At 40.6% G+C, this 27,401-nt stretch overlaps 1 protein-coding gene across 1 annotated transcript in view; it reads left to right on the top strand.

The window, feature by feature from the left end:
- Positions 1 to 901: 901 nt before the first annotated feature.
- The window catches only part of UFL1 (UFM1 specific ligase 1), a 38,262-nt gene continuing 11,762 nt past the window's right edge, over positions 902 to 27,401 (top strand). Inside the window, exons 1-11 of the mRNA XM_074990863.1 lie at positions 902 to 1,010; positions 4,063 to 4,208; positions 11,579 to 11,607; positions 12,365 to 12,462; positions 12,936 to 13,050; positions 14,757 to 14,887; positions 15,611 to 15,669; positions 18,407 to 18,553; positions 20,698 to 20,873; positions 21,926 to 22,105; positions 24,047 to 24,167. Coding sequence (XP_074846964.1) covers positions 934 to 1,010; positions 4,063 to 4,208; positions 11,579 to 11,607; positions 12,365 to 12,462; positions 12,936 to 13,050; positions 14,757 to 14,887; positions 15,611 to 15,669; positions 18,407 to 18,553; positions 20,698 to 20,873; positions 21,926 to 22,105; positions 24,047 to 24,167 — 1,279 coding nt within the window. The 5' untranslated portion in view covers positions 902 to 933. The remainder of the gene's footprint in view (positions 1,011 to 4,062; positions 4,209 to 11,578; positions 11,608 to 12,364; positions 12,463 to 12,935; positions 13,051 to 14,756; positions 14,888 to 15,610; positions 15,670 to 18,406; positions 18,554 to 20,697; positions 20,874 to 21,925; positions 22,106 to 24,046; positions 24,168 to 27,401) is intronic.

Genomic DNA, 27,401 nt, shown 5'->3' with positions numbered 1-27,401 from the left:
GCTTTCCCAGACTGGAAGAATTCTGTGTTTGGTTAAAAAGCTTGTCTAACAGAAGTTGTCCCAGTAAATATATTACCTCACCAACCTTGTCTCTCTAAAATCCTGTGACCAACAGGGCTACAGCTACACTGCATACTTTTATTCCACACTTCAAGATCAGCTCCGCGTATCAATTTCTTGCTGCAAACAGAAACCTCAGTCATACACCACCCTGTCTGTTTTTCTCTGAAAGAAGAGTGCTTTTCCAACCGAGCCCAGAGTGCTGTTCTCTCTGCTCAAGCCAAAAGAGTGAGAAAATCCCAGTCACTCAACCTGAGGCAAAGCTTTTTCTATAAGTGATTTGTTTAAAAAGAGGTAGCTCCCTAGGGCAAGGCAAAGTTTTGTCTATATTTGAAAAGTAATTTGGGTTAAGGTGGGGTGTGAACATAGGTGTTCCTGAATTATTCCAGTTTAATCCATCCTGGACATGAAAAACTGTCCCTGCCAAGAGGTATTTCCTATCACAGGTTTCACCCAAGACTGATGCTGGACTGGGCCAAGACAGTGGCTGGCAGAAAGAGGCTCCTACCACTTGCCCCAGGCAGGCTGGAAAGGAGTCAGCCCTGGGCTGGAGGGTAGTGGTAACTGGTGCCCTGTGGAGAACGGGGGTGCAGGGGAGGCCCCCAGAGGGGCGGAAAGGTGCCCCTGGGAGCACCCCATTTAGCAATGAAAACGGTGGCACGACCACCACAGAGCAGCGGGACCAGGGCTGTAACAAGCCCAGGACAGGCCGGCTGGGGCAGAAAGAGCCGCTTTCTCTGCGCTGCGGCTTCTTCTCTGCAGGGGGCGCTAGAAGGAAGCGAACGCGACGGTCGAGGCGCCGCAGAGGTATGTCCCAGCGCCCGGCCCGTAGCCCTGCCGCTAGGGTGACGTGGGTCTGCGGCGGACGCAGCCATGGCGGACGCCTGGGAGGAGATCCGGAGACTGGCCGCTGACTTCCAGCGGGCGCAGTTTGCCGAGGCGGCGCAGAGGTGAGGGGAACGGGCCGGACCTCCCCTCGCCCGGCGCCTCCCGGGGCTCGGCCCGCGGAGCCTCCCCCAGCCCCCCGACCAGGCGCTGCCCGGTGCCCCGCGCGTGCGAGTTGTGGGGAGAGAGGGGGGAGGCGACACTGGCTTCGTGGGGCAGGGGCGGCATTGCCCTGCCCTGCCCTGCCCTGCCCTGCCCTGGGGGGTGGCGAGGTGTCCGGCACCCCGCGGGCCCCGATCGTGACGGGACACTGTGGCGCAGACGGTTGGCTGTCGGGGGCTCGCCCGCCGCCGGGGGGAGAGCCCCTTTTTCAGCAAAGGAAAGCTGTGGTCGTAGCCCTGCAGGAATGGGCACATGGCGGCGTTAACTCGCGTGTTAAGAAGTCCCAGAGGGGCTGAACGTATTAGTCTGGAGCTGCATAAACAACCAGGGGTGTTTTATAGACTAGCAGGTGTTTTGGAGCATAAACTTTCCTGGGCAAAGACCCGCTTCGTCAGGTGCATGTCATGTCATGCATCTGACGAAGCAGGTGTTTGCCTCGGAACACACATGTTCCAAAATATCTCTTAGTCCATAAGGGGCAGCAGGACTTCTCGTTGTTTTTGCAGACACAGACTAAGACGGCTACTCCTCTGATACTTGTGACCAGGAGCAAGTCTGCACCGCAGTCTCGTTTTAAAAGAAGCTGCTCTGGAAGAGCTATTGTGAAATAGTTTATTTCAAAATAATGCTGCTACACACACAATGTATTTTGAAATAGTTCTCAACGAGGTACCAGTGGTGGCACCTGAAGCTCCTTCTGCTCTCTCACCATTACTGTGATGACTTAGAGTAAGAGGATTCTGATGAAGATTTTGCCTGCGCCCATCACATATCTTTTGCAAAGCTCTCCATTCTGCTCCTCTGAGGGTTCTTTTCCTGAGAAGCCTGAGCTCAGCTATTTCAGAATACAGCATCTACACACAATAGAGCGCCTATTTCAAAATAGAGTCATTAAATGCACTGTGGCTTATTTTGAAATAGGCTCTGTTCCCTGTTTACATAGCCCCTATTTTGAAATAGCTTTTTCAAAACAGGCACTGTTTCTCATAAGATGACTATGTCTGCACTGGCCCCTCCCTTTCTAAAAGAGTGTGCAAATGCAGCCTATCATAAATGCAAATGAGGCACTAATTTGTATGTTCAGTTCCTCATTTGCATAATGATGGCCACTTGCCGATCTGGAAGAGCTGCTTTTGAAATGCAAAATGGCCGTGTAGATGGGGTTTTTTTGAAAAGAAGCCTCCCATTTGAAAGCACCCTTCTTCCTAATTTTTTTTCAGGAGGAAGTGCTTTAGAAAGCAGGGTTTCGTTTTGAAGGAAACCCATCTACACAGTTTTTTCACATTTCGAAAGCAGCTCTTCTGGGAGGGCAGGTGGCTGACAATATTCAAATGAGGTGTGGAATATGCAAATTGGAGCTTCATTTGCATTTTCAATCCACTGCATTTTCATGCCCCTTTTGAAAGGGAGGGGTCAGTGTAGATGTAGCCACTGAGGTTTACCAATTTCAAAATAAGCCAAGTGCTACAGTAAAATGCCTTTAATCTAGCATGTCTGGGACTGGCCAGGTGCTGGATTACCAAATTTTTGGGACTATTGGATGTCGCCACCCCACGCTCCTGCAGCTTCACCACCCCTGTGACCAGGTGCAAATCACCACTGCCGCACATGCCAAGCTTCTTCACCTCCACGCTCCTCCCCCTTTGTAGGGTGACTAATCATCCCATATTGGGTGGGATGGTCCCTACTTATATTTTAAATGGGATGAATTGCCCCATATTTAGGCCCTCCGGGGGTAGGGGCAGGAGTGCCCGTGGCTTCTGCTTTTCCAGAGTTTGGGACCTGGAGCGCCGGCGGCTGCTGCTTCCCCAGGGCCCAGAGCACCTGTGGTTGCTGCTTCTCTGGTGCTTGGAGCTCCTGCAGCTGCCAGCCTCCAGCTCCCTTGCAGGCTTAACCCCTCCCATAGCTGGAGCCCCCACTGTGGGGGAGGTGAGCCAGGGCACGCAGGGGAGGGGGTGAGCTGGGGCCATGGGGATTGAGCTTTCAGGGGGTTTAATGCATGAAGCGGCATGGCTGTCAAGCGAGGGGAAAGGGGATTTTATCTACTTACCCCTACGTTCCAAGACCAGCGCCTAGGAAGTTTTGCATAGTGTGAAGCTGCATAAAGTGGAGGATTACTGTATGCTGGACCATCAAATTTTGTCGGATTATCTCTTTAAATGGGACTGGTTTTTGCCAGATGCTGCACCATCAGGATTTCTGGACCATCAGAGGCCAGATTAAAGGAATGTTGCTGTGCAGTTTGTTTCTATAGACCTTAGGATAGATATTTTGAAGTAATGGCTGTTATTTTGAAATAACTTTGCCATGTAGACATACCCCAGGAGTCCTGTGGCACCTTGGAGACTAACAGATTTATTAGTTTTTATGCATGAAAGCTTATGCCATAATAAATCTTTTAGTTTCTAAAATGCCACAGCACTGCTTGTTTTCATATTTTAAAGTTGATGGGATTTTCCATCTGACAATGTCACTCTCAGTTTTTTATATATATCCACATCAGCTGAATATGTAATCTTTTGGTAGTGTATTGTCTTGACAGTTTTAACTTGTACAAAAGGGGGCATTTTTTTAGTTGTTTTAATTATTTAAAAATCAAGCTCTCAAGTAGCAAACTACAATCATAGGGCGTATTCTTGCAAACTGATACAGAGCTTAACTTTGCCAATGTGAAGGGTCTCACTGAAACATTCAGTGTTCAGGAGTGAAAGGAAACTGACTTCAGTGACATGAATAATGTTAATCTTTTACATGGGTATTTGCATGTACCAAGACCATGTTTTTAAAATGAAGAGAGAATTAGGACTCTGTATGAAATTGACATACTAAAAGTTATGTGCCGAGAATAGTAAAATAATCTTTCAGATTGTGAAATTTGAAAATCTTCAACTATTTATCACAAAATGAATACATTTTTATGTATAATGACATGGGTATTCTGTATAACATCCACAGGCTGTCTGAACGTAACTGCATAGAGATTGTTGCTAAACTGATTGCAGAAAAGCAGCTGGAAGTAGTGCATACGCTTGATGGAAAGGAGTATGTCACTCCAGCACAAATTAGCAGAGAGATACAGGATGAGCTTCATGTTTGTGGAGGTAAGAGTTATGTTTGTTTTAGATTAATAGCAACACCTTAGAAGAAAACTTGGGTGTTCTAAGATTGTCCTTTTAAGTCAAAAAAACTTAGTATCACTTAAGTGTGCATTTCCCTGTTGCTTCATTGAAGATAGATTACTCTCACTCTTGTCTCCCTTTCAAGTTCTGGCTACCATCTTGTTATGAACCAGAATTGTCACTGTTATTTTATAGTATCAAGAATACAAGATAAGGGTGTTTACAATGCATACAAAGCTCCAATCTTTTAGCACCCTTAATGCTAATATTTTAGTGAGTGTGTATGTATATCTGTGTAAGATATTTAGTCAAAATATGTACTTTGATATTTTGTGGGAATTAATATTTTTCCTATAGGCTGCTTCTACACTACCAAATTCTTTGGAAAATCTGGCCCTTTCTCGAAAGAGTATGCTATACACAAAATATCTATACACAAAATGCGCTCTTTCAGTGCAAAATTGAAAGCATGCATCACTTCTTCTGGAAGCCCTCATCTGGTTCTGGATCAGGAGACCATCTTCTTTCAAAAACTTCTTTCAAAAAAAAAGTGTAGACACTCCACAGACCCTTTTTTTTGGAAGTGTGGTCCTTATGGTGCCAGATTTTTCAGTCCCTGTCCCATTTTTTCAAAAGAGCGCGGGCTGTGTGGATAATCCCTATTGAAAGAGTGGATCAATCTTTCGATCCATGTTTCTGTGTGTGGATGCACTCTTTCAAATGAAGTTTTTCAGAAGAGTTCTTCCAAAAGAACTTATTTCAAAAGATTGCTGTAGTGTAGAGGAAGCCATATGGTATGTATCATAAATAAAAATAGTGATTTTTTAAAATAAATTCAGTAAATGTGATGTTCTGTTTAATGATAATGATTCCGTATTGCTCTCAGATTACAAGTGTGATTCAGACTGTAAAATTTCATTGTACTTTTGTAGGCACTTAAGTCCCGATCCTGTAGTACAAAATAACCATACGTGTATATGGGCTTTTTTGTTTTGTTTTGTTTTGTTTTGTTTTGTTTTGTTTTGAAAAGTATTGCTTTATAGTCAGAAATCATCAAGACGTGACTATGTTTTCAAAGACACATGACATGTTGAATCAAGCAAATCACTCAACCAACCAACCATTATTCTCTGGGAAGGAATAATGTATGTGCATTTAAGTGAATCTGAAATGTTCCGTGGTGGGGTTTGACTTTGCAGTCAAATACTCTCATTTCACGGATAAATTATTTTTAAAGGCTTGTGTCTATTAGAAGGGTTACAATAATACTGTATAACTATCCATTTAAAACCAATGAAAACCATTAATATGGATGCATTACAGCCAAAGAATTTTTTAAAGCAGTTTAAGAACATCTTTATTGGAGGTTTGCACTGGGGTAGCCAGCTTTGATGTTGAATTGACTTCGTGTCTTTAGTGCAAATTTTCTAAAATAGGTGAAGCCTAAGAACTAGAACTGCAGCCTTGATTCGGAATCAGCTTTGTTTATGTAGAAAGTGGAATGAGATCCAGCATGTTTTTCCTTGCATGTATGATATCATAGACTGAAGAGCAGTAAAAGCTTTACTGTATTAGATATGACTTAGATGCCCAGGGAGCCCATATGGCTTAAACTATCCATTTGTCTATAGTATCAGGGTATGTCTAGCATAGAGATTTCTGCCAATGTAATTTTATCAGGCTCAGGGGCATGAGGACTATTCTGGCGAGAGAGGAAACTGACTTCAGTGACACTAGTCACCTGAGTGAAGTTAACAGTCCCTGACCAAGAGCTCTGACAGTGTAAGCTCTTAATATAGGTACAGTATACCAGTAAAATTACACTTTTAAACAGCATAGCTTGTTTTACCTGTGGAGAGTGATCGTACTATTCTAATACAAAGCTCTGCTTTCCCAACACAGATACTTCCACTCTAGTTGCTCTTTGTTACTGTAGTGTATTAGATAAGCATTTCTACTGTAGACATGGCCTAAATTAGAATCTGGAGAAAGCATGATATTCTTATCAATAAACTAGGCAAATGCAACTTAGATGGGGTACTATAAGTCAGGTGCAAAAGTGGCTGGATAATCCTTACTCAGAGAGTAGTTATTAATGGTTCTCAATCCTGCTGGAAAGGTATAACAAGTGGGGTTCCGCAGGGGTCTGTATTGGGACCAGTTCTGCTCAATGTCTTCATCAATGATTTAGATATTGGCATAGACAGTACGCTTATTAAGTTTGCAGATACCACCAAGCTAGGAGGGGTTGCAACTGCTTTGGAGATAGGGTCAAAATTCAAAATGATCTGGACAAATTGGAGAAATGGTCTGAAGTAAACAGGATGAAGTTTAATAAAGACAAATGCAAAGTGCTCCACTTAGGAAAGAACAATCAGTTTCACACATACAGAATGGGAAGCGACTGTCTAGGAAGGAGTATGGCAGATAGGGACCTAGGGGTTCTAGTGGACCACAAGCTAAATATGAGTCAACACTGTGATGCTGTTGCAAAAAAAGCAAACATGATTCTGGGATGCATTAACAGGTGTGTTGTGAACAAGACACGAGAAGTCATTCTTCCACTCTACTCTTCACTGGTTAGGCCTCAGTTGGAGTATTATGTCCAGTTCTGGGCGCCACATTTCAAGAAAGATGTGGAGAAATTCGAAAGGGCCCAGAAAAGAGCAACAAAAATGATAAAAGGTCTAGAGAACATGACTTATGAAGAAAGGCTGAAAGAATTGGGCTTGGTTAGTTTGGAAAAAAGAAGATTAAGGGGCAACATGATAGTGGTCGTCACATATCTAAAAGGATGTCATAAGGAGGAGGGAGAAAACTTGTTCTTCTTGGCCTCTGAGGATAGAACAAGAAGCAATGGGCTTAAACTGCAGCAAGGGAGGTTTACTTTGGACATTAGGAAAAAGTTCCTAACTGTCAGGGTGGTCAAACATTGGAATAAATTGCTAGGGGGATTGTGGAATCTCCTTCTCTGGAGATATTTAAGAACAAGTTAGATAAATGTCTATCAGGATGGACTAGACAGTACTTGGTCCTGCCACAAAGGCAGGGGGCTGGACTCACTGACTACTCAAGGTCCTTTCCAGTCCTAGCATTCTATGATTCTATATGCCTCTTTTTAATTTAATTAAAAGTCTTTTTCTCATATGAAGTTCATTCCATCATGTGGTTTGGAAAATAAGTTAACATACCTACCACTTTCATGCACTCCAGCTGCTTCTTTCCTGTGATATACCTTAATATGTGCCAAATCCATCTGTTAGTTTGACAAAAGTTCAGAGTTTTTACTATGTGATAGCAACTTTCTGGTCCATATGGAATGGGCTGGTGGTTTCAGTTCCATCCATGGTAGACTGGTGCTGTTCTAATAATTTCCTTATGTTGTTCCACTCCAGGTGCACTTACGTCCTCTGTACCTTTGATCAGAGGTTTGTCCAAGCAGTGTCCATTGGCCTTTGCATACCCATTACTTAGCAATGGGCTGGGGCACGAGGCTGTGAGGGGGAAGTGCGGGAACAGTGTTTAGGTGCAACATCCATCATTCCTTCTTAACTGCCCCAGCTTAAGATGAAGCCTTAGCAAGTTGTCCAAGTTGAACTATGGCTCAGCGGTGTTCTCTTAGCTTTTAAGTAACTAAGTACACACACATAGATACATTTAAAAGATGTACAAAATATTGTTTCTATATACAGTAGAATCCCAAGAGACATGCAGTCAACTTGCTCGTATCTCAGATTATCGTGACTTTGAAAAGCGGGGAAACTGACCAGCTGCTGTGTTGGTCAGTTTTCTGGCTCCTGTCAAGGCAGAAGCTGAGAGCCTGACTCATGGCTGTTGCCACTTACAGGAGCAGCTGCTGCCCATGAGAGGAGCGGGGAACTGACCAGCACAGCAGCACTGGGCCGTTTTCCCTCACCTGTGAGCAGCAGGCAGCCCAGAGCCAGGCTGTTGAAGGAAGACTTAGGTGAGGAATCTTGGGTCTGGGCGGCCTGCTGCTCACAGGAGACAGGAAACTTACCAGTGCTGGCAGCAGCCAGTAATCTGACCAGCAATGTGCCTGGTTCCCGGCTGCTGACCTGCAGGAAATTTAAATTCTACTATAATTCCCTTCCCCATGGAGATGTTTTTCTCTCTCCAGATTCAGGCATTGCCTGTCATGCAGTTCATGAGTAGTGGATAGCTGCTGATGCATCCGTTGCTTTGGGAAATCTCGTATTTCTCAAAAGTAGAACTTCTATCTTGTGTTAAAGTCTACAGCCAGAAAATACAGGGAGATACGACTCCTTGTACTAGAGAACTTGCTGTGTCTGGCTTCTGACCCAGTCGAGGAGCTTTCCCACACTGACCTTACCTGCACCAGTTTTCAAGTAAGAGGCTGCCTCTGAGCCACGGTCCTCAAGGGCATCTAGGAGGAAGTGCTCAGTGCTCCATGCTCAAAACTTACTTCAAAGAAATCAAACACATCAGCTTTTTCAGATCTCATTGGTCTCAGACATGGTATTCCTGATGCTGCTGATTTCTTAAGCTCAGAACTATAAGTGAACAACCCCTAAAATATAAGGCTCCGAAACACCATTCATACCAATAGGAAACCATGATGGCAAGAAGAGCTCTACCTTGGTACTGGGAAGGTTCAGTTAGGCTCTGTCTGGATTCCCCCCAGAGTTGCTGATACAGTACTGTCAGTACTGTTACTTCAGCTCAAGCCCTGGACACAGTGCCAGCAATGCTGGTGGTACTGTAAGAACTCTGGTTACCTCAAGATCTTAGTGTGTCCATGATACCTGATTCACCATTGCTCAGTTGATCTCTTTTTGGAACCAAGAACTTTTAGATGTCCAGACACCAGCTGGGTACCAATGGTGGCATCTCAAGCTCCTTCTTTTCTCTCACCATTGCCAGATGACTATGAGTAAGGGGATTCTAATGTAGATTTTGCCTCAGCCTCTCACATATCTGTGCAAGGCTCTCCATTCTGTCCCAGAAGGGTTCTTTTCCTGAGGAGCCTGAGCTCACTCATGACAGATGTTCAAACCTCCAGATGCAAAAGCTGGAATTCTTAGGTGCTCATCTTGACTGAGTAGCAAGAGTCTTCCTCCCTATGCACAGATTTATGTTCAAATCCAACTTGGTCAATACAATTCAGGTTTCAGAGGTAGCCATGTTAGTCTGTTTCAGCAAAAACAATATTAGGTCCAGTAGCACCTTAAAGATTAACAATTTTACTAAGGCATAAGCTTTCATGAATTGCAACTAAGGTTATGCCACAATAAAATTATTAGTCATCATGATGCTACTGGGTTCCTTGTTAGTACGATTCAGATCAGCCCACAAATACCAGTCAGAATTTATCTTCATCTAGTGGGGCTTACTGTGGCCATCACTTTCATTATCCATCACACACGATTGTGTATGCAACACCTTCAAGAATAACTTAGGATAGTTTATTCACGGGACAGACATAGCTCAAGTATGCTGCTTGCTGTACCCACTTCTGTGAGGGAATCTCTTAGTGTGTGTGCACCAGAGACCCCTTCCCCAGCCCTCCTCGAATGGTCGCAGTAGTGACATATATTCCTCTCTTAGGATGGGGAGCACAGCTAGAAATCCACCCAACTCAGAACAGGTGAACATCCCAAGAAGATAATTTCCACATCAACCGTCTGTAATTCTGATATGTCCGTCGAGTTTTGGCCATTAATCAGAGGCAAACTCACAAAATTCACGATAGACAACATGTCATGCATGTTTTATATGTATTGGCAGTGGGGAGCAAGTCTCCCTCCCTTTCAACCAAGGAAATAAGGTTTCAAAACTGGGGTATATGTAATCAGGTTATCATCATAGTGTTTTCCTTCCAGGAGGTCAGATGATGACTGTGGACATACTAAGCAGGCACTTTTCATGAGATGACAAGTTGAAGATAGAGTCCGTTGTAGTTCACCATATATTTTGGCAATGGATATTTTGACTCCTGAGATACACCTTTTCACCCTGCTAATAAACAGGAAATGTGCTTCGTGTTGCTTCAGAGCCCGGGGCCGTGTCTACACGTGCCCCAAACTTCGAAATGGCCATGCAAATGGCTATTTCGAAGTTTACTAATGAAGCGCTGAAATACATATTCAGTGCCTCATAAGCATGCGGGTGGCCCCGGCACTTCGAAATTGACGTGGCTCACCCAGACGGGGCTCCTTTTCGAAAGGACCCTGGCTACTTCAAAGTCCTCTTATTCCTATCTGCTGATAGGAATAAGGGGATTTTGAAGTTGCTGGGGTCCTTTCAAAAAGGAGCCCCGTCTGGATGAGCCGTGTCAATTTCGAAGTGCCGGAGCCACCCGCATGCTTATGAGGCGTTGAATATGTATTTCAGCGCTTCATTAGTAAACTTCGAAATGGTCATTTGTATGGCCATTTCAAAGTTTTTGGCTAGTGTAGACACAGCCTCTGTTCCTCGTTTCCTCTCCCTTCCCCCGCCGCTCAGCATTTAAAATTTAAATGCTGAGCAACAGCAGGGGCTAAGAGTCCAATTCCCATGGCAGGGCCAGAAGCTGAGCCAGCCTTTGTGCCTGCTCAGCCTTTTAAATGCAGAGTGGCAGCAGGGGAAACTGCCTGATTCCAATGCCAGCAGGGATAGAGGCTGAGCCAGCCACTCTCTACTTGTGGGGAGGGGGCTGCATGTAACCAGTAGCACTAATTGATAAGCAGATGCTTATCAGTTAGTCATGTATCTGGATACTCTATTAGTCTCTTACATCCCTACTCTGAAGCTCCCTCCACAAAGGAGAACTGCTCGGTAGTCAGCTAGAGTGGAGCATTGAGGTGGACATTGGTTTAAAAAGAAAGAAATGGTTATTCACCCTGTCATGCATGAGGCTGCATACCATGCATATGCAGTCTGAATGAACTCTGCTATGAGAAATCACCAAGCAAAGGTGCACCCTAGAGTGGAGCACTGATAGGAATACAAATCTTAAAGAACCAGAGTTACTGTACAGCGTGAGTAACCATTCTTCACGTTTTGTAGGTACCATAACTGACAGTTTCAGCACAGGGTAAAGGGGAGAGAAAGTCTCAACAGTTCTTTTACCTTTAGAAACTTTGCGCTAACATTGTCTTTAGGTCCACAGGGCAGGGTGTCATAGGTAATCTTGCATGTTGCCTGTTTTGTTTTGTTTTTAACTCCCTCTGATTAAATAGATGTCATCTTTAAGTGCTGTCACTCTGACGCTCCTTGTGATAATTTAAAACACGAAATAAAGTTCATACTTGATTGTCTGTGCTATGTTACAAACCCATTCAAAGCTATTTTGTACACTAAATTCTTAAATTATATTTGTGTTTTGTTCAAAGGTCGAGTAAATATTGTTGACTTACAACAGGTATGTTTTTGTTATAAAAATGTATACTTTTTGTTTTGATGTTCCTTCATTCTTACAATATTAGTCAGTCTCCAAGTAAGCTACTACACTGCCACTGAAGTGCTGTATGGCTGCAGTTCCAAAATTGATGGCACTTGTTTCATTAACATTGACTACTTTGTCCATTTGTATAGCACTTCAGAAATGATGTAGTCATGCTTACACTGATTTTGAGATAAATATTACTATTCTCTCTACTATTGTGACACTCTTTAAAATTACCCCTAAAAAAATAGCAAGGCTTTTGAGTTATTTGCGTAAAAGTGCTTTCTTGAACTGACAGATACAGGTGGCCTTTGCCTAAATTTAGAGCTATGGGGTCATACAGTGAAACATAATAAATGCTGTGTGCCTCTTTGGATCCTCTCTCTTCTTTCGTTAATCTCCCGTCTCCTCTACTCCTTGTCCCCTAGTAATTTCCTGTGACTACTTTTTCCTTGTATCTCCAGCAAAATTGCTTGAAATAAGAAAACTTTCTATAAGATAATGAGTGGTGTCTGTTCAGAGCTGTACAGAAATCTCAATTTTCAAGGGCCCTTTAACTAAGTTTTAATTGCAAGAATTTTTTTAAAAGTACAAACACTTTGGTACCAAGCCACAGATACACTGCACATAAATATGATAGAACAAATAAAAAGCAGGCTTCCTTTTGAAAGTGAAGTGTCTTAATGTCTGAAAATTATTTTGAATTTAAGGAACTGATGATTTTTTTTTCCAGATCATAAATGTAGACCTGGTCCATATTGAAAGCCGAGCTAATGACCTTGTTAAATCAGACAAAACTGTTCAGCTGGTGCTAGGACAGCTTATAAATGAGTGAGTACATTAAGAAAAAACGTACACAGTGGTCCAGAGATGTGACTTCAGATGTTTGAGTTGCAACATAACTAGTCATCTATTGTTAACTATGCTTTAGAGTTCATTCTTGGCGCAGAGAATGGACATTTGTGGCCTTGTGTCAGTGTTCATTTCTTATTGAGGGGAAAAATGTGGGCTGTGTGAAACTACTTATTGTTTCATGTGAAGAAATACATGAACACATTACAGGATTATGGGTTGGTTAGATGAATTTTAAAAATACAGTTTTTCCCCCATGATAGTGAATTTCCACACCCATCTTATTTCTGTTTTACAGGAAGTTCCAGTGTATGTGTGTATATGTACCCTGGAAATAGGTTTACACTGAGTTATAAATAAATTAATAAAGAAGTGGATTAACGATATGTAAAGAGATGCAATCTGAATTGGGAATGTAACACTAATATCTTTTCTTCCTGGTTTTACATAAGGATTTACCTAGACCAATTAGCAGAAGAGATAAACGATAAACTACAGGAAACTGGTCAGGTGACAATATCAGAACTCTGCAAGGCATACGACCTTCCAGGAGGCTTCTTGATTCAGGTTACTGCGTGTGATCTACACTTTCATATAGAAATGTTGAATTCTCATTTGAAGGAATATTTTCCTCTTACAGGCTATAAAGGTGATAGTTATATGAAGTTATGGGTAGCATCCTAAGAAGGTCAATATTAAAAGCTTCTGGTTTATATTTTAGTGGCTATTAACTGATTTAGCTTAATATTTGCCTGGGCAGAATTTCAGCATGGGTTGAACCTCTCTAATCTGGCACCCTCAGGATCTGACTAGCACCACATTAGAGAATTTGCTGGATCATGGGAGATCAATATTATCAGACACTTTATCAACACATCCGCTGCTTATTGGGCTCTTAGAAGACATCTAAAGGTAAATTACAGCTAACTAATGGCACAGAGCACTGAGAGCCAGGGCTGGTGGCTGTGAACAAACTTTGTGACAATAGGAAACTTGGCCACACCAATGATAAGTGGTCATCCAGCTAACTAAAATCATGCCGGATTATGGATGTTGCTGGATGAAAGAATTCTGGCTTAGAGACATTCAGCCTGTATTTCAATTGAGCTAGGTTTCCTCTTAGCCTTTATGATCCTTTAGGAAAAAAGGAATACACATATTTTAACAGTATGATTAAAGGATTTCAAAAACTCCCTTAAAGTAAAAGACTCAAGGGGCACGGGCTAGTTAGCTATCAAAGAGAAGGTTCAGGGCTGAATTTTGGCATAGTCTACAAGTACTTTCCTGGGAAACAGAAATTTGATAATAGTAGTATTCTTCAGTGTAAAGGAGAAAAGTATGATAAGATCTAGTGCCTTCAAGTTGAAACTAGCCAGATTTGAACTATATATAAAAATCCATATTTTTAACAGTGAGGGTAACTCAGCATTGGAACAATTTACCAATGGTTGTGCATTAGATCCTCTTTCACTGGAAATCTTCAGATCAAAAATGGATCTGTCTCCAACAGAGGCCGTAGGAAGTTCTGTGGCATTCATCATTTGGGAGTTCAAACTAAATGATCACAATGATTCTTTCTGGTTTTAATGTGTCTGATATGATCCTCTAAAAAATTTTATTGAGAATATATACACACACCATTTCTTTTTTTGTCCCAGATAATCTGAATATTCTAAGTTACTAATTTCAATTGCAGATCCCTTTTTTCTTTTGTCTGGGTTTTTTCTTGATGCTAACTTTTACTTTGACATCTGTGAAGAGTTGCCCCATAACTTGCTTTGTTACAAACACCTGATTTAACATGAATGTGAAGCCCCAGAAATCCCAGATCAAATGAATTTATTTCACAATATGTACGTTCTTCGTTCACCTATAAAGATTGCAGACTGGGGGAAAGGGAACAGTCATAGTTCAGGTTACTCTATTTATTATAAAGAAAGCAACCTTAACTTAGTGATTGCAGTTGAGTCAAACTAACACAGTCGCACAGATCTGTGTTTTACAAATACAACTAGAAGTCCTATGGCACCTTATAGACTAACAGATATAGTGGAGCATATCTTTCATGGGCGAAAACCCACTTCATCAGATACATATGTTTTATAGTATATTCAGTAATTACTATCATTTAAGTCCATTCTTTTTTTCTGGATATGTTGATTTTTTAGTTTTTTTTTATTTTAAATTTCTAATCTCCAGTTCTGATGCATTTCTTTCTTCCCAGTGTGACTGAAAACTCTTGTGCCAATATTTATCATGCCTTCTATTCACAGGCATTGTCCCCGCGTCTAGGTAAGATTATCCATGGCCAGATAGATCAAGACAACCTAGGAGTTATTTTTACGGAGGCATTTGTATCACGGCATCGGGCACGCATTCGTGGTCTGTTCAGTGCCATTACTCGGTAAGCCCTATTTGTATGTAAATGTGTTTTCCAGCATTATTTGTGCATTGATTTATTTGTAATACACAAAAAAGGTAATAAAAGCATACAAATGAGATATTTTCCATTACAATTCATTTTACCATGAGAGAATGTCTTGTACTTTTCTGTAGCAACATCTAATGTGAGACCAGTCCTTTGCCTAATGGTCGAAGTTACTTGAGCAGGGGAAAAGGCTTATTCCTAGAAAAGGGCAAAATGTTAGCTAATATGAGCTAAATTACAGTGGGCAAATATTTTGAAAAACTGGGTCAAGCTGTGTTAAAACTAGTCATGAATTCACTGTGAATTCTTAATTTTCTGTAAAATGTCTCCCTTGTTAACATAATTAGATTGATACCTACCAACTATACTTGACTTTTCAGACATTTGGTTATCAGCTCAGTAATCATCTTAAGGCTCTATCTTGAGCAGGAACTTATGTTAGCAGACATTTGTGTGTGCATATTATACTTATAGTAGGTTAGTTCTAATACAAAGTTTTAAATCAATATGAATTTGTGAATTTCATTAATTGTTTAAACTTAGCAGGAACAGGCTATTTAAATTGCTTCATCAGTTTTGTAGACAATATATTTCTTGTGGGAAAGTCTAGAGATTGGTTTGTCTTGTTTGTAGATTCTCAAACTACTGTTTGAGAGTTTCCAGGCCTGTCTCATGTTTACCCTTTTTTATTCTTTATAGGCCTACTCCTGTAACTAACTTGATCACTCGGTATGGATTTCAGGAGCAACTGCTTTACTGTGAGTTTGTCAGATTTTGTTTCTAGATTCTTCTTGGGATTAATCACTTCAAATAAACCTTTTAATATTTAATGCTGGTTTTGAAGTAAATAGCAATAGGTCTCATTTCCAGATTAACAAGTAATATATTTGTGCTTTCCACAGCTCAGAAAAGTGTCTCTGTATCTACATCAGTGGAAGTTCATTGATGAAATACCTCTAAAGGAGTGGAATGATGCAAAAAGTGCAGTACTCATTTTTGTTGTCTATTTCATTATGTGCTCTCAGATACTGGTAATTTTTTCAGCAGAGCACAGAAAAGGGCACAGATTTCACATAACTGAATGACATTAGCACCACAGGATTTTTATTTATTGACTTGATTCAAAGAGAGTAGAGGCAGAGCTTTTGTTATGGGCAGAACTAGAGATCTTAGTAAGTTGGGAAAAGACTCTCGTTTGTTTATATTTTCTTTTATTGTAAAAACGCCTCAGAATTATGGTACATGAAGATTTTCCTCATACATTCCTTGAATAGTTCTCACCTCAACAATTATAGCCCCTTTTTGGCCATCCAGCTCTCATCTCTGCTCTATTCAGTACTAACTAGTATCTCAGGTGTCATCTGTCTTGTCTGTATACTGATCACATCCTCCTATCTCCTATTCTTGGCCTTCAGGGCCTCACAAGACTTTGTTCTAGTAGTTTCCATTTCTTCTTTCATTCTACATGGCAAACTGCTACTTTAGGCTCTTCCACTGACATAGTCTAAGTCCCTTATGTCTGTGAGCCTCTCACTGACCCTGATCCCAGAATTCTTTCAGACAAGCCGGATAACCTTAGCCCAACCATAGCAGAAAATGAGCATCTCTAGCTTTAGTGCTATCTAGTGAGAAACACTAAGTTTATGTCTACACTAGAAGCATCTGTCAACAGAAGTTACTGTCAACAGAGAAATCTTGACTGAACCTCTGTCGACATATTGCTGCAACACACAGCTTGCTCTGTCAAAAGAGACCTGCCAGGCTGCACTGCCACCTGGTGACAGAAAGCAGAATGCTCTAGGTTGACAGGCCTGTCCTTTGCTATAGACAACCTCCTAACCTGAGAGAGATTCTCATCAGCAATCACAGGTTACACCACAGTAATACAAATCCTGGAACTTTTGCTTGCAACAAACCCTGCTGCCAACTTGGTCCACATATTTATTGTGGGGATATCATCACTGGACCTAACCAGGTTAGTTACAAGATCACAGGCATGTTCTCATGCCCTTCCAGCAACATTATATATGCTATTATGTGCCAGCAATGCCTTGACGCTATTTACATTGGACAGACTGGGCAAAACCTTTGCCAAAGAATAAGTGGACACAGAACAGACATCACGAAACTCAGTACACGTAAGCCTGTCAGTGAACACTGCAATGGAGTAGGCCATTCTGTTAAAGACCTGAGAATTTGTGTCCTGCAACATAAGGAATTTAACAACAGATTACAGTGAGAGATTTCTGAGTTAGAGTACATATTCAAATTCAACACATTAACACGTGGTACGAACAGAGGCATTAGCTACCTCATGCATTACGAGGACTACTTCCTCTCCTTTGATGCTTGTAATTATGTCAGACAGGACAATTAACATCCCTCACCCTCTCACCCCTTCCTTCTATCCTATTTGATTTGTCAGTTTTTATTGCACTTTTCTTGGTCCTCTGTAGTTATGTGTCAGTCTGAATTGGAAATGAAATTGATCATTTTGTTAGTCTTTAAAGTGCTACATTTCTGCTGCTTTGTTTTGTTAGAAAGCAGAATGGTTGCTCTGCAGACAGGGCTGCTTGGCAACCAGAAGCCCTCTCTGTTTTTGACAGTACTCTGTCGACAGAGTGTTATGACTCAAATTTTGAGGGACAACTCTGTCGAGGCAAAGACACAGTTCTGTTGAGACTCTTTCGACAGAAGGCTTTATGAGTGTAGATGGCCCCTGAGTTCTGTGGGCAGAAGTCTGCTTGGGTCGACAAAACTCTCTAGTGTAGACACAGCTTAACTGTACTAAAAATGTGTATAGAGGCGGGGATAAGGGTGTTTAAATAACATTAGAAAGGCACAAGCTCAACTTCATTTAGTTATTCTACTTGTTTATTGCCACCCATTTCTCTTTACTCTGAATGCAGTCTTTTTAGGCCCTAATTCTGCAATTTTAATTTTTATTCCCAAATTACTAAGGCTTCTGTGTAGAGAGAGGCTGAATTAATCATTGTTTCTTGGGACATGGTTCTGAAACGTGACAAACAAATTTACAGCCTAAGGAGTATCAACATATAAAGGTACTCCTGGGCAAATTCTGCAGCAAAAAATTAAAAAGTCTCCATTCAGTATTTTAAAACTCTGCATATTTTATTTGTCAATAGAACACAGTATAATCACACCAATTTCTATTAGTTTGTTTGGGCACCCCCTTCCTGCGAGTCATTCATCCACACCCTATCCCCAGTCCGATACTCTCCAACCAGCTTTCTCCCTTGGAACTGTACATTTGGCAGTGCTCTCATTAGGCAATTATCAGAAGTGTTAAACTGTGGGAGCTCCATATTGTTTCACTAAAATAACTACTGGTAATTATGTGATTGGTTTCTTTCAGTTAGTAACTAGTAGAATAAAAAAGGAGGAAAATACCAGAAGAAAGAAGGAAAAATAATTCCTAATTTTCTGTGTATACATTTAGCTGAAATTGTTGCTTCATTTATTTTACTCTTTCAGCTGTTTTAGAAGAACTTGTTAACACTGGACGTCTGAAAGGCACAGTGGTTGGTGGGAGACAGGATAAGGCTGTGTTTGTTCCAGACATCTATGCCAGAACACAGAGCAACTGGGTGGACTCCTTTTTCAAGCAAAACAGTTACCTAGGTAACTGATCTTTATTCTTTATGAATAAAGGGTCTTTTTAGAAATTGATCTAGATAACTAAAAGAGCCCCATTGAATTTAGTGTCTGTGACTGAGTCTTATAAGAATAACTTAAGTGCTTTCTTTGGTTAAGGCTTTTTACTGTCTTCCAAAATACATGCATATATAACTGCATAATTGCAGTGCCTACATTTGCAATCTGAGCTGCATTTGTATTTGCCCACATAGAAGGGAGAGTTCAGCTAAAGTCCTGCATATTACTTTAATGATGTGAGAACAGTTTCAATGTTTTAAATGCCAACAGATAAATTTATAGGGTACTTTTATTTATCAGGATACTTGATGATGCTCATCTTGTTACTTTATATGTATCATGCTGAAAACAGATGTCATAAGCCTGGTGGACAGTGGAGACTTGGATCTAAACCAGTAAAAGTACTTAGGCATTTAACTGCTTCTTCAGATGCCCATGTCCAGCATTTAAGTATGACTGCTCAACTGAGACCTAACTTTTTAGGCACCTAAGTTTACACTGGCATGTGTAAACATACTTAAACCCTGACATTGCTCCAAAGCTAAAAAGCTGCTCAGAGCCCCAGTTACCCAACAGGATTTTCAGACTAGGTGTTACTTCCCTCTCCAGTTCATCTGCAGCGGCCTTTAGGCTCTCTCAGCATGCATATTTGTTACAGTGCTTCACAAACGACACCAGGGGGGTGGGAGTGTTTGTTCAGAATGCTCAGTATGCTAGTGATTAGAGAAGTGGGAGACCCAGGTTTGAATCTCTGTTTGATTTGAAGCAGAAACTTGAATTCATGGGAGTGCCCTAATCTGTGGTCTGTTGGCTGTATGGGCTGGATGTGTTCTGCATTTCACTCCTGGCTAGGTTAGCTTCTTGTTTAGCTTGCTGTTTTTTGAGGATGCTTTTCATAGGTAGGTAGCTCTTGAGTGTCTAACTTGAGGCTGGCAAGGCTTAAGAGTTCTGAAAGATGTGCAATAGGAATTATTTTGGAGAAATTCTGTGGATGGTGTTATATGGGAGGTTAGACTAGAGATGATCACAATGGTTCCTTCTTGCCTAGAAATCTGAGCATCTTATTAGCTCTTATCTGAAGATCTAATCCTCTGACATTACAATGGATTGCTACGGAGATGCATATCATTTCACAAATGATTATGATTTCTGGAAGGAGAGAAACTTCAAATGGTAATGAAGTTTTGAAAAAGAATCAGTCTGTTTTCATGCAAGTGTCAGTGTTTGAAAAGCCCATTCAGCATGGTGCTTATGGAGAATAAATAGGAAGCATTCCTAGGTGAATACCATAACTTTTTTTGAACCTCGCCTTACATTTAAAAAGTCATATGATTGTGAGGTTGCCCTTCCAAATGTGGATCAAGTGTAGAACAATATATCTAGGTCTGCAGAAAAATCGCCAGAATGCCTCTGCTGCAGCTTGAAAAAGAAGCTGCAGAATGAAAACTGGCTAGCTTTTATCCCTTTAATTTGAATGAGTGGCAACATAAATATTTTTCGCCTTGACTGAGCACACTTAGCCTGTGTGTTACTTGGCTGCATCTACATGACCCCTCCCTTTTGGTAGGGGCATATAAATACAGCAGATCGAAAATGCTAATGAGGTGCTGGTATGATTATTCAGTGCCTCATTTACATAACAGCCACTCAACATGTCAAAAGTGCTGCTTTCGAAATGCAAACTAGCCATGTAGATGGGGTTCCTTCAAAAGGAGTGAAGTGGTGGTCGAGTGTCCACCATTATGCAAATAAGGCAGTGAATAGTCATATCAGCAGCTCATTAGCATTTCCAATCTGCTGTATTTACATGCCCCTTCAAAAAGGGAGGGGTAGTGAAGACACAGCCCTAATGTTTAGGTTTTATTTCTCAGATCCTTTCCTTACATTGTATTGTAGGCATTCATAAATATCCAGTCAGTGAAATGGGTTCTAAATATCATGGGTTTTTTTGTTGTTATTGTTTTGTTCTTTTGGGTTTTTTTTTTCTATGGGGCACCATTGGGTCATCAAGAGTTTTACTGTCTTCCCTGTTTTGTATTTGTTCTTGGAAAGTTTTATTTCTTTAGGCCCAATGAATGGATAAAACTTAATAAACTTTTTAAATTTTATAGAATTTGATGCACTGTCCAGACTTGGTATCCCAGACCCTGTGAGCTATATAAAGAAAAGATACAAGTCCACAAAGCTTTTATTTCTGAAAGCAGCCTGTGTTGGTCAGCAAATTGTGGATCAGGTAGAGGCATCAGTAGATGAAGCCATCAGCTCTGGAACGTGGGTGGATATAGCGGTATGCTCTTTTTTCAGTTTGGTGTATTTCTGCCTTTTTTTTGGTCATATATCCTCTAGTAATGTTAGTTTTAAGCAGAATTTTCAATTTACTTTGATCTAGTAACAAGTAAAACACATAACTACTGTTTCTCTACCTTAAACTTTCCTGAAGCTGACTCAAGCTTTGTAGGTAGACATTTATGGCAAACTCATTCTCTGATTCAGTACAGAGCCATTAACCCAGTATTGTGTTAGGGAACACTGTACTTCTAGAGGTGCCATTTGTTAGAGGAGGTCTAAAACAGACTGTCTGGTACGCTTTTTACCAAAATAGGAGGATGTTGGACATTGGACCTCATTTTAACAATAATATGCTGCCTTATTTTCTATCCTACTCTGTTGGGATGCATTTTTAAGAAGTTGCCACCTTGCATTCCCACAGGCAGCTATATATCATTGCTGGGTGAAGTTAATTAGTGTTCCTGTGCCACTTCGGGAGTCTTTCAAGATTAAAAGTTAATTTAAAACATGAGGACACATCTAGTTCAGGTGTAGCATAATACAGTAAGCGCTCTATTATCTAGCATCTCCAGGGAACTGCAGGGGCTAAATAATGAAATGTATTGGATATTGACTACTGGCCCTGCTTCCAGCCCCGCTGCTGTCACTGGTGGCCCAATAGCCATCCCGGGGCTGATGGGCTGGGCCAGCTTGTAGCATGCTGGTTATCCAGGTGCTAGATAACCAAGCTTTTACTGTATGTTTTAAACAAATAACAAGCAGTCCTATAGCACCATAAAGACTACAAATTTGTTAGATAATGTACTTTCAGTGGGTAAGACCCACTTCCATGAAAGCTCATTACCTAATAAATTTGTTAGTCTTTAAGGTGCTACAGGACTGTGTGTTACCTGTGAAGCTGCAGACAAACACACTTACCCCTCTGGGATTGTTTTAAACAGTTACTGTATGTTGTAGATCCTCTTAATACATGTAAAAGTGACCTTTTCTGATCTTCTTAAAGTACTATTTTGTGCAGTATATATAAATGATTTTGTTTTTTAATCTTAGACTCTTCTGCCCAGTTCATTATCCATGGAAGATGCTGGAATTTTGCTTCAACAAGTGATGAGAGCTTTCAATAAGCAATTGTCAACTATAATATTTAGTGACACTATTGTAGTCAGCGAGAAATTTATAAACAGTTGTATAGATCTGTTCAGTGATTTGATGCACCAAAAAGCAGAAAAGGTATGTTGTCATGTATATCTGGATGTGTGTATGTTTCAGGTTTTAACCATACTTGAAATTAATTGTATTGTTTTTATCCTTTGTATTATGGTTTAGGGCAGAAACTTATTCCTGTAAAAATGACATCTTCAGATGCCATGGGTTTGTCATCGTCTTTCAAAGCAGATATTACTCAGAGTAAAAGTTTTCTCCAATGCCATCCCTCAAGTGCCTGATCTGGCAGTATGTTCTTTTAACCTAACATGTCTATAAAGAATTTAATTATGTTCTGTTGATGCTGCCAGAAAAGCATTTGGCTGATTTTGAGATCTGGAGTGCTAACACAAGGAAAAATTATTGTAGGACCAGGTCCTTTTGTTGGATGCATTTGTGCAGCTTTCCCTAAACTCCCCTAAGTGGTAAATTAGGTGGCTATGATTAAGAACATATGCTGGAGGAAAACCAAGCAACTGCAGGTGCCATTTTTACATAGCCAGATTTCAGCTCCTGCCCACATAATGTTTGTAAAGCACTAGATACGTACACTATTATAATCCATTATTGAACTTTCTGTAAGTGTGAGTTAAATGATGTTTTATTAAACCTGATTAAAAGATTCTGTCAGATCAATCCATAAATATCAAAGTTATACATCTGCACTGTATATCTTTACATGTTTTATAGTCGTAACCTTATTTTTATGTCACCTACATCACAGTAAATGAGAACTTCATTGAAATCTCTAGCATGAAATATATGTGTGGGATCAGCATCAGGCCCTATTTTAGTTATTGAAATTTTTGTGGTTTATAAATAAAATGACTGCTTCCTGTGTTTAGAAATCCAAGTGCATTCCCATTAATAAGTTGAGAAAAATAAGGAGAACCTGAAAAGTTTTTTTAGAATTTCTCAGTGTTTGAGGATCAGTAATTTGACTTTTTACTGCAACGAAGTTGAGAAATACATCTGGGCACACTTAGGACATCAGATAATACCTAGATTCCTTGTTCTATTAGTGTAAGATTGGGGAAATCAAAGTTGTTGACCAAGGTTGCTGTAGAGAACGATTTTTCTGGATCATTTTTAAGTATGTCAGGCCATCATAAAGAAATCATTGTGACTTTTGCATGTTATTTCAGCATTCCAATTCAGATAAAAGTTGCACTTTATCAAAAACTTGCATTTCCCCATGCTATTTACTGACTGATTTTTTTAAAGTATGCTTCTTCTCAGTTTTGCTTGTGTAAGCTGTTATTTTTCCATAAGTAATTTTAACCACACAGAGGAAAGCAAGAGTAAATTCAAACCTTTCCAGCAATCCTGATTTTCCAGGACTGTCCCTATATTATTAAATCTGAGTAAGAATCACAGTTTCCTAAATCATCTATTGGACCAGCATATACTCCACAATCCCTGCTAGTCTCTTACTGCTAGGTTCCCTTCCAGGGCATGGCTGCTCGTTCACCCCACGTGCTGTCAGTGCCTTGGTCTGCTTTTGCCAATTGTCATGTGTGCTATTATCTTAAATTCATTAGAATGCACACAGAAAACACTATTGACTGTGAATCCCATATTCTTTGGAGAATTATGATTTGAAATATAACGATGGAAATAACAGACAGGTTATAAAGTGCAGTGCTATAATTCTGAAATCTGTTTCAGTAATTGAGGGTGACATATTTAAACACTTTAGTTTCTCGACTGATTACTGTAAAATAATGTAATTTTTCCTGGATTTGTTTTACATTCAGTTATTTATTAACCAGCTTTGTTAAATGAAGCTTGCAGGGCAGGTTGTTGTGTTTAGAGGAGGAAAATAAGTATCTTTTTCCTGTTCTGCATTTAGAACACATTCTGTGTTTAAGACAATATTTTTTAAAATGTTTATACGGCATGAGTGATGCTGTATTAGTCATAATCTTCATTTGTACTTTGAAACTTAATGAATTATCTTCATTTTAGGAAATGAAAAATAACCCTGTAAATTTAGTCACAGAAGAGGAACTGAAACAGGCTTCTATTTTAGAAAATTCATCTGTTAATAAAAAAGACAGAAAGGATGAAAGAAGGAAGAAAGCAACAGGTAAAGTACTTAATGTCATGCTCCGCCCCAGGCTTTCTGAAGATTGGCTTATGAAAATAAATATGCGTAACTCAGAGGTGCTTTATGCAAAGCAGGTAATGTAGCATATCTGTTTAATAGTTACAGTCTGCTGGATCTGTATATCTTGCGCTTATGCATGTATCATTCTTGTATGCAAAGTTAGAAATATGAAGTGTGAATCTGTTTATAGTTCTGAATGTGTTAATGCAGATCATTCCTGAAACTTCAGGTGTTTAATGATTCACTATTCAAACCACCAACTTGTGAATGGTAGTGTTTGCCCTATAAGTCTAAACTGTGGTTAGTCCATACCATGTTATAAACCATCTTAAACCTGGTATTTTCTTAATACCTTTCGTTCATTATCAAGGCCACTATAAATAATTGGTGCCTGGGAGAGGGAGCAACCACAATACATATCTCTTTTTAACTGCTAAAGTGAGCTAAGCTTATGAGCTTTTCCTCTGTGAAACTTTTACATGGGGCAAGATGGGTTTGCTTGGGGGTTTGGGTCCTGTTCAGCAATTGGTTTCTTGGGGGCTGAGTCTTTAAAACTAAGCTGTATCAGAGCTATACTGGTTCAGCCTTTGTGCTGCTCTGCTGGGGAAGCAGTAACCCCAGCTCTGACTTGGCTCAGGAAGACCAGAAGATCTGGCCCACCAAGACAGGGTTGTTGAGTGCCCCAGAGAGCAGGGAGGCAGATGTCAGCGGTGTGACCAGCACAGCAGGGGCACAACACAAAATCACATTTGGATTGATTTTTATTTATATAGAAGAGCACCTGTCTCTTCTTGGTCATACTTATTTAGAAAAGTTTTAAAACTCCACCAGGTTCACCTAAGCCCCTAATCAATGATAGGCAAAAAGTAAGCATTGAAAAATCCCCATCCCCCAAATCACCATCCTCATCCTTCCCCTTACTTTCCAAAAGGCAGGGGAAATTGGTGAGCTTTGTGGTGTATTCTAAAACTCATCAAATCCAAACCATAGGAAGTAGTAACAGAGAGGGAGCCGTGCTAGTTTATATCCTATCAAAACAAAAAAGCTAGTCATATGAAGTAGGAGTGAGTTTTGGAACCAGGGTGTCCTCTCCATGCATAATTTGGTAGCCTGTTCTCTATTATACTGCCAGATAATAATAATCTGAAGGTTCACAAGGTTGTTTATTAAATATGCTCTGGGCCAAATTAATAAAGGGTGTCAGCTTGCATAACACCATTTAGCAATAAAGTTGTTTATAATAGATCTCAGTTTGCTCCAGCATGTAAATATGTGTAAAAACCTCCTGAAACTATAGTGTTCAGTAATCACTGAAAACCTTTCATCAGGGTAAACATAATACAATAAATTCTTAAATAGTGCAATTAAGAAATTTATTTTAGTTCCATAGTGTTGTGTTTTTTGCAAGCAACAGAATCAAAATGCTAAAATATCTAGCTTTATTGGATATCAAGTCTAACCATATCTTTAAATAGAACATTAGTTTCCACTCTCAAGAGGCCGGGACTGAGTTGGCATGGAAACCAAACTCATTTCACCCCAAGAGACGGCAGATTTTTCTAGGGCATGGTTGTTAAAGAGGAGCTTGAACTTTAATAGAACTGTCATAAATAGAATGACTTCCAGTCTGCTGGTGTCTTTTTTGTCATAAGCGTAAATTATGCATATAAATATAGTCACATACATATGTAATATATCTTGCATCCTGGTAAATCTGCTTTAGTGATGTGGTGTTTCCTTTTTGGCCGTTATGTAGCATGCATCAAGAAGATCCACATCACCGTGGTGTAAGGTTCCACATACCATTATTACATACATGGGAAATAATGACAGATGCTACTTACCACCTATTTAGTTGCTCTTAGTGGTGGACAGTTTTATATGTATGAAATTCTAAAATGTGTCCATGGTGTGTCTCTGCGCCCAAACTAAAAACAGACACTAAGATAACACTAACAGTACTTTTGCAAGTTAGTTCTTAAAAAAAAATGAAGTTGAAAGCCTGCTGTGGTATCATTTCTCTAACTAGGCTTTCATTCCATTCACCTGGTGTCAATAAACTATGGCCTACATGCTGTTCCGTTTCTCCTCTTCACAGGTCAAATCTTGGGTTGCACGTCAATAATATAAGAAGCGTGTTTTGTGTGTTGATCCACAGAGTGAAAGATAGGATGCAAATTATTAAATAGCTTATTTTAAAATAGCTTTTTATCATTTCTGCTTATTGTATTGTTAATGAAAGACTGATTCCTGCTCAGCTTCAGTCATAGTTCAAATAAATCTACAAAAAGCCTGTTTCCCCCCCACCCAAGGAAACTGCAAAGTGCTAGAGCTTACCCAAATATATAGCTGCTTAAGTGTTATGGTCCCAGGACATGACTGAGTAGCCAGGCTTGGAAATGCATATCAAATACAATAGCCAGAAAATTGTGTAGTACAAGTATTTGAATATACTTGAACCTTTTTAGTTCCACAGCCATGAAATAGGCTGTGCTGGTTTACGGAATTTTCCAGACCATGGGTGTTGGCCGTAATGAAGGGTACGCAGAGTCTCTTATTAAGGCTTTTGTATGTACAAACCATTGTAGAGTGCTGTACATGTGTAACAGGCCATAAGATAAATCCTTAATGCACTGTATTTAAAAAGGAGCACATGGGCTGTGAGGGACGGAGGGGGTTCTGGCAGGGAGGGAGTGAGGTAGGGTGCAGGAGGGTGCTGGGGGTGAGGAGGTGAGGTCTGGGAAGGAGGTAAGGTGTGTGAGGAGAAGGAGTGTAGGGTTTGGGCATGAGGGTGGTGGTGGGGGGTGTTTATGTGCTGCCCACTCTGGGGTACAGGTGGCTCCCCATTGCTGCTTCCATTGGCCAATGGGAGCAGTGTGTGGAAAAGCCTCCAGATGAATGCATCCCTGCTCTGTCATTCCCCCAGGTGGAGGGTGGGGGAAGTAGCAGCATTCAGAGATGCTTCCTCCTTCCCCTTGGCAGGCAGCGCCTATGTGCTGGATCCAGCCTGTGGCTTCCCTGAATCTGGCCCTCAACACTCACTCCCCTACCCCCCGGCAGTTGCAGTCCAGCCATGTAGGGGTCAGAGCTACAGTTGTTCCCAGATCACAGACACCCGTGATTAAGGAAGTTCAAGTGTGCTTCCTTTGTAAGTTTTTGTGAGGAAACAGTAAAATTAATCTTGTTGAGTAGTTCAACTATTCAGCAGCACTG

The sequence above is a fragment of the Carettochelys insculpta genome, chromosome 3 (assembly GCF_033958435.1).
Source record: "Carettochelys insculpta isolate YL-2023 chromosome 3, ASM3395843v1, whole genome shotgun sequence".
NCBI classification, from domain to species: Eukaryota; Metazoa; Chordata; order Testudines; family Carettochelyidae; genus Carettochelys; species Carettochelys insculpta.
Note: the sequence above shows the minus strand (reverse complement) of the source record. Positions and strands in the feature narration are given on the sequence as shown.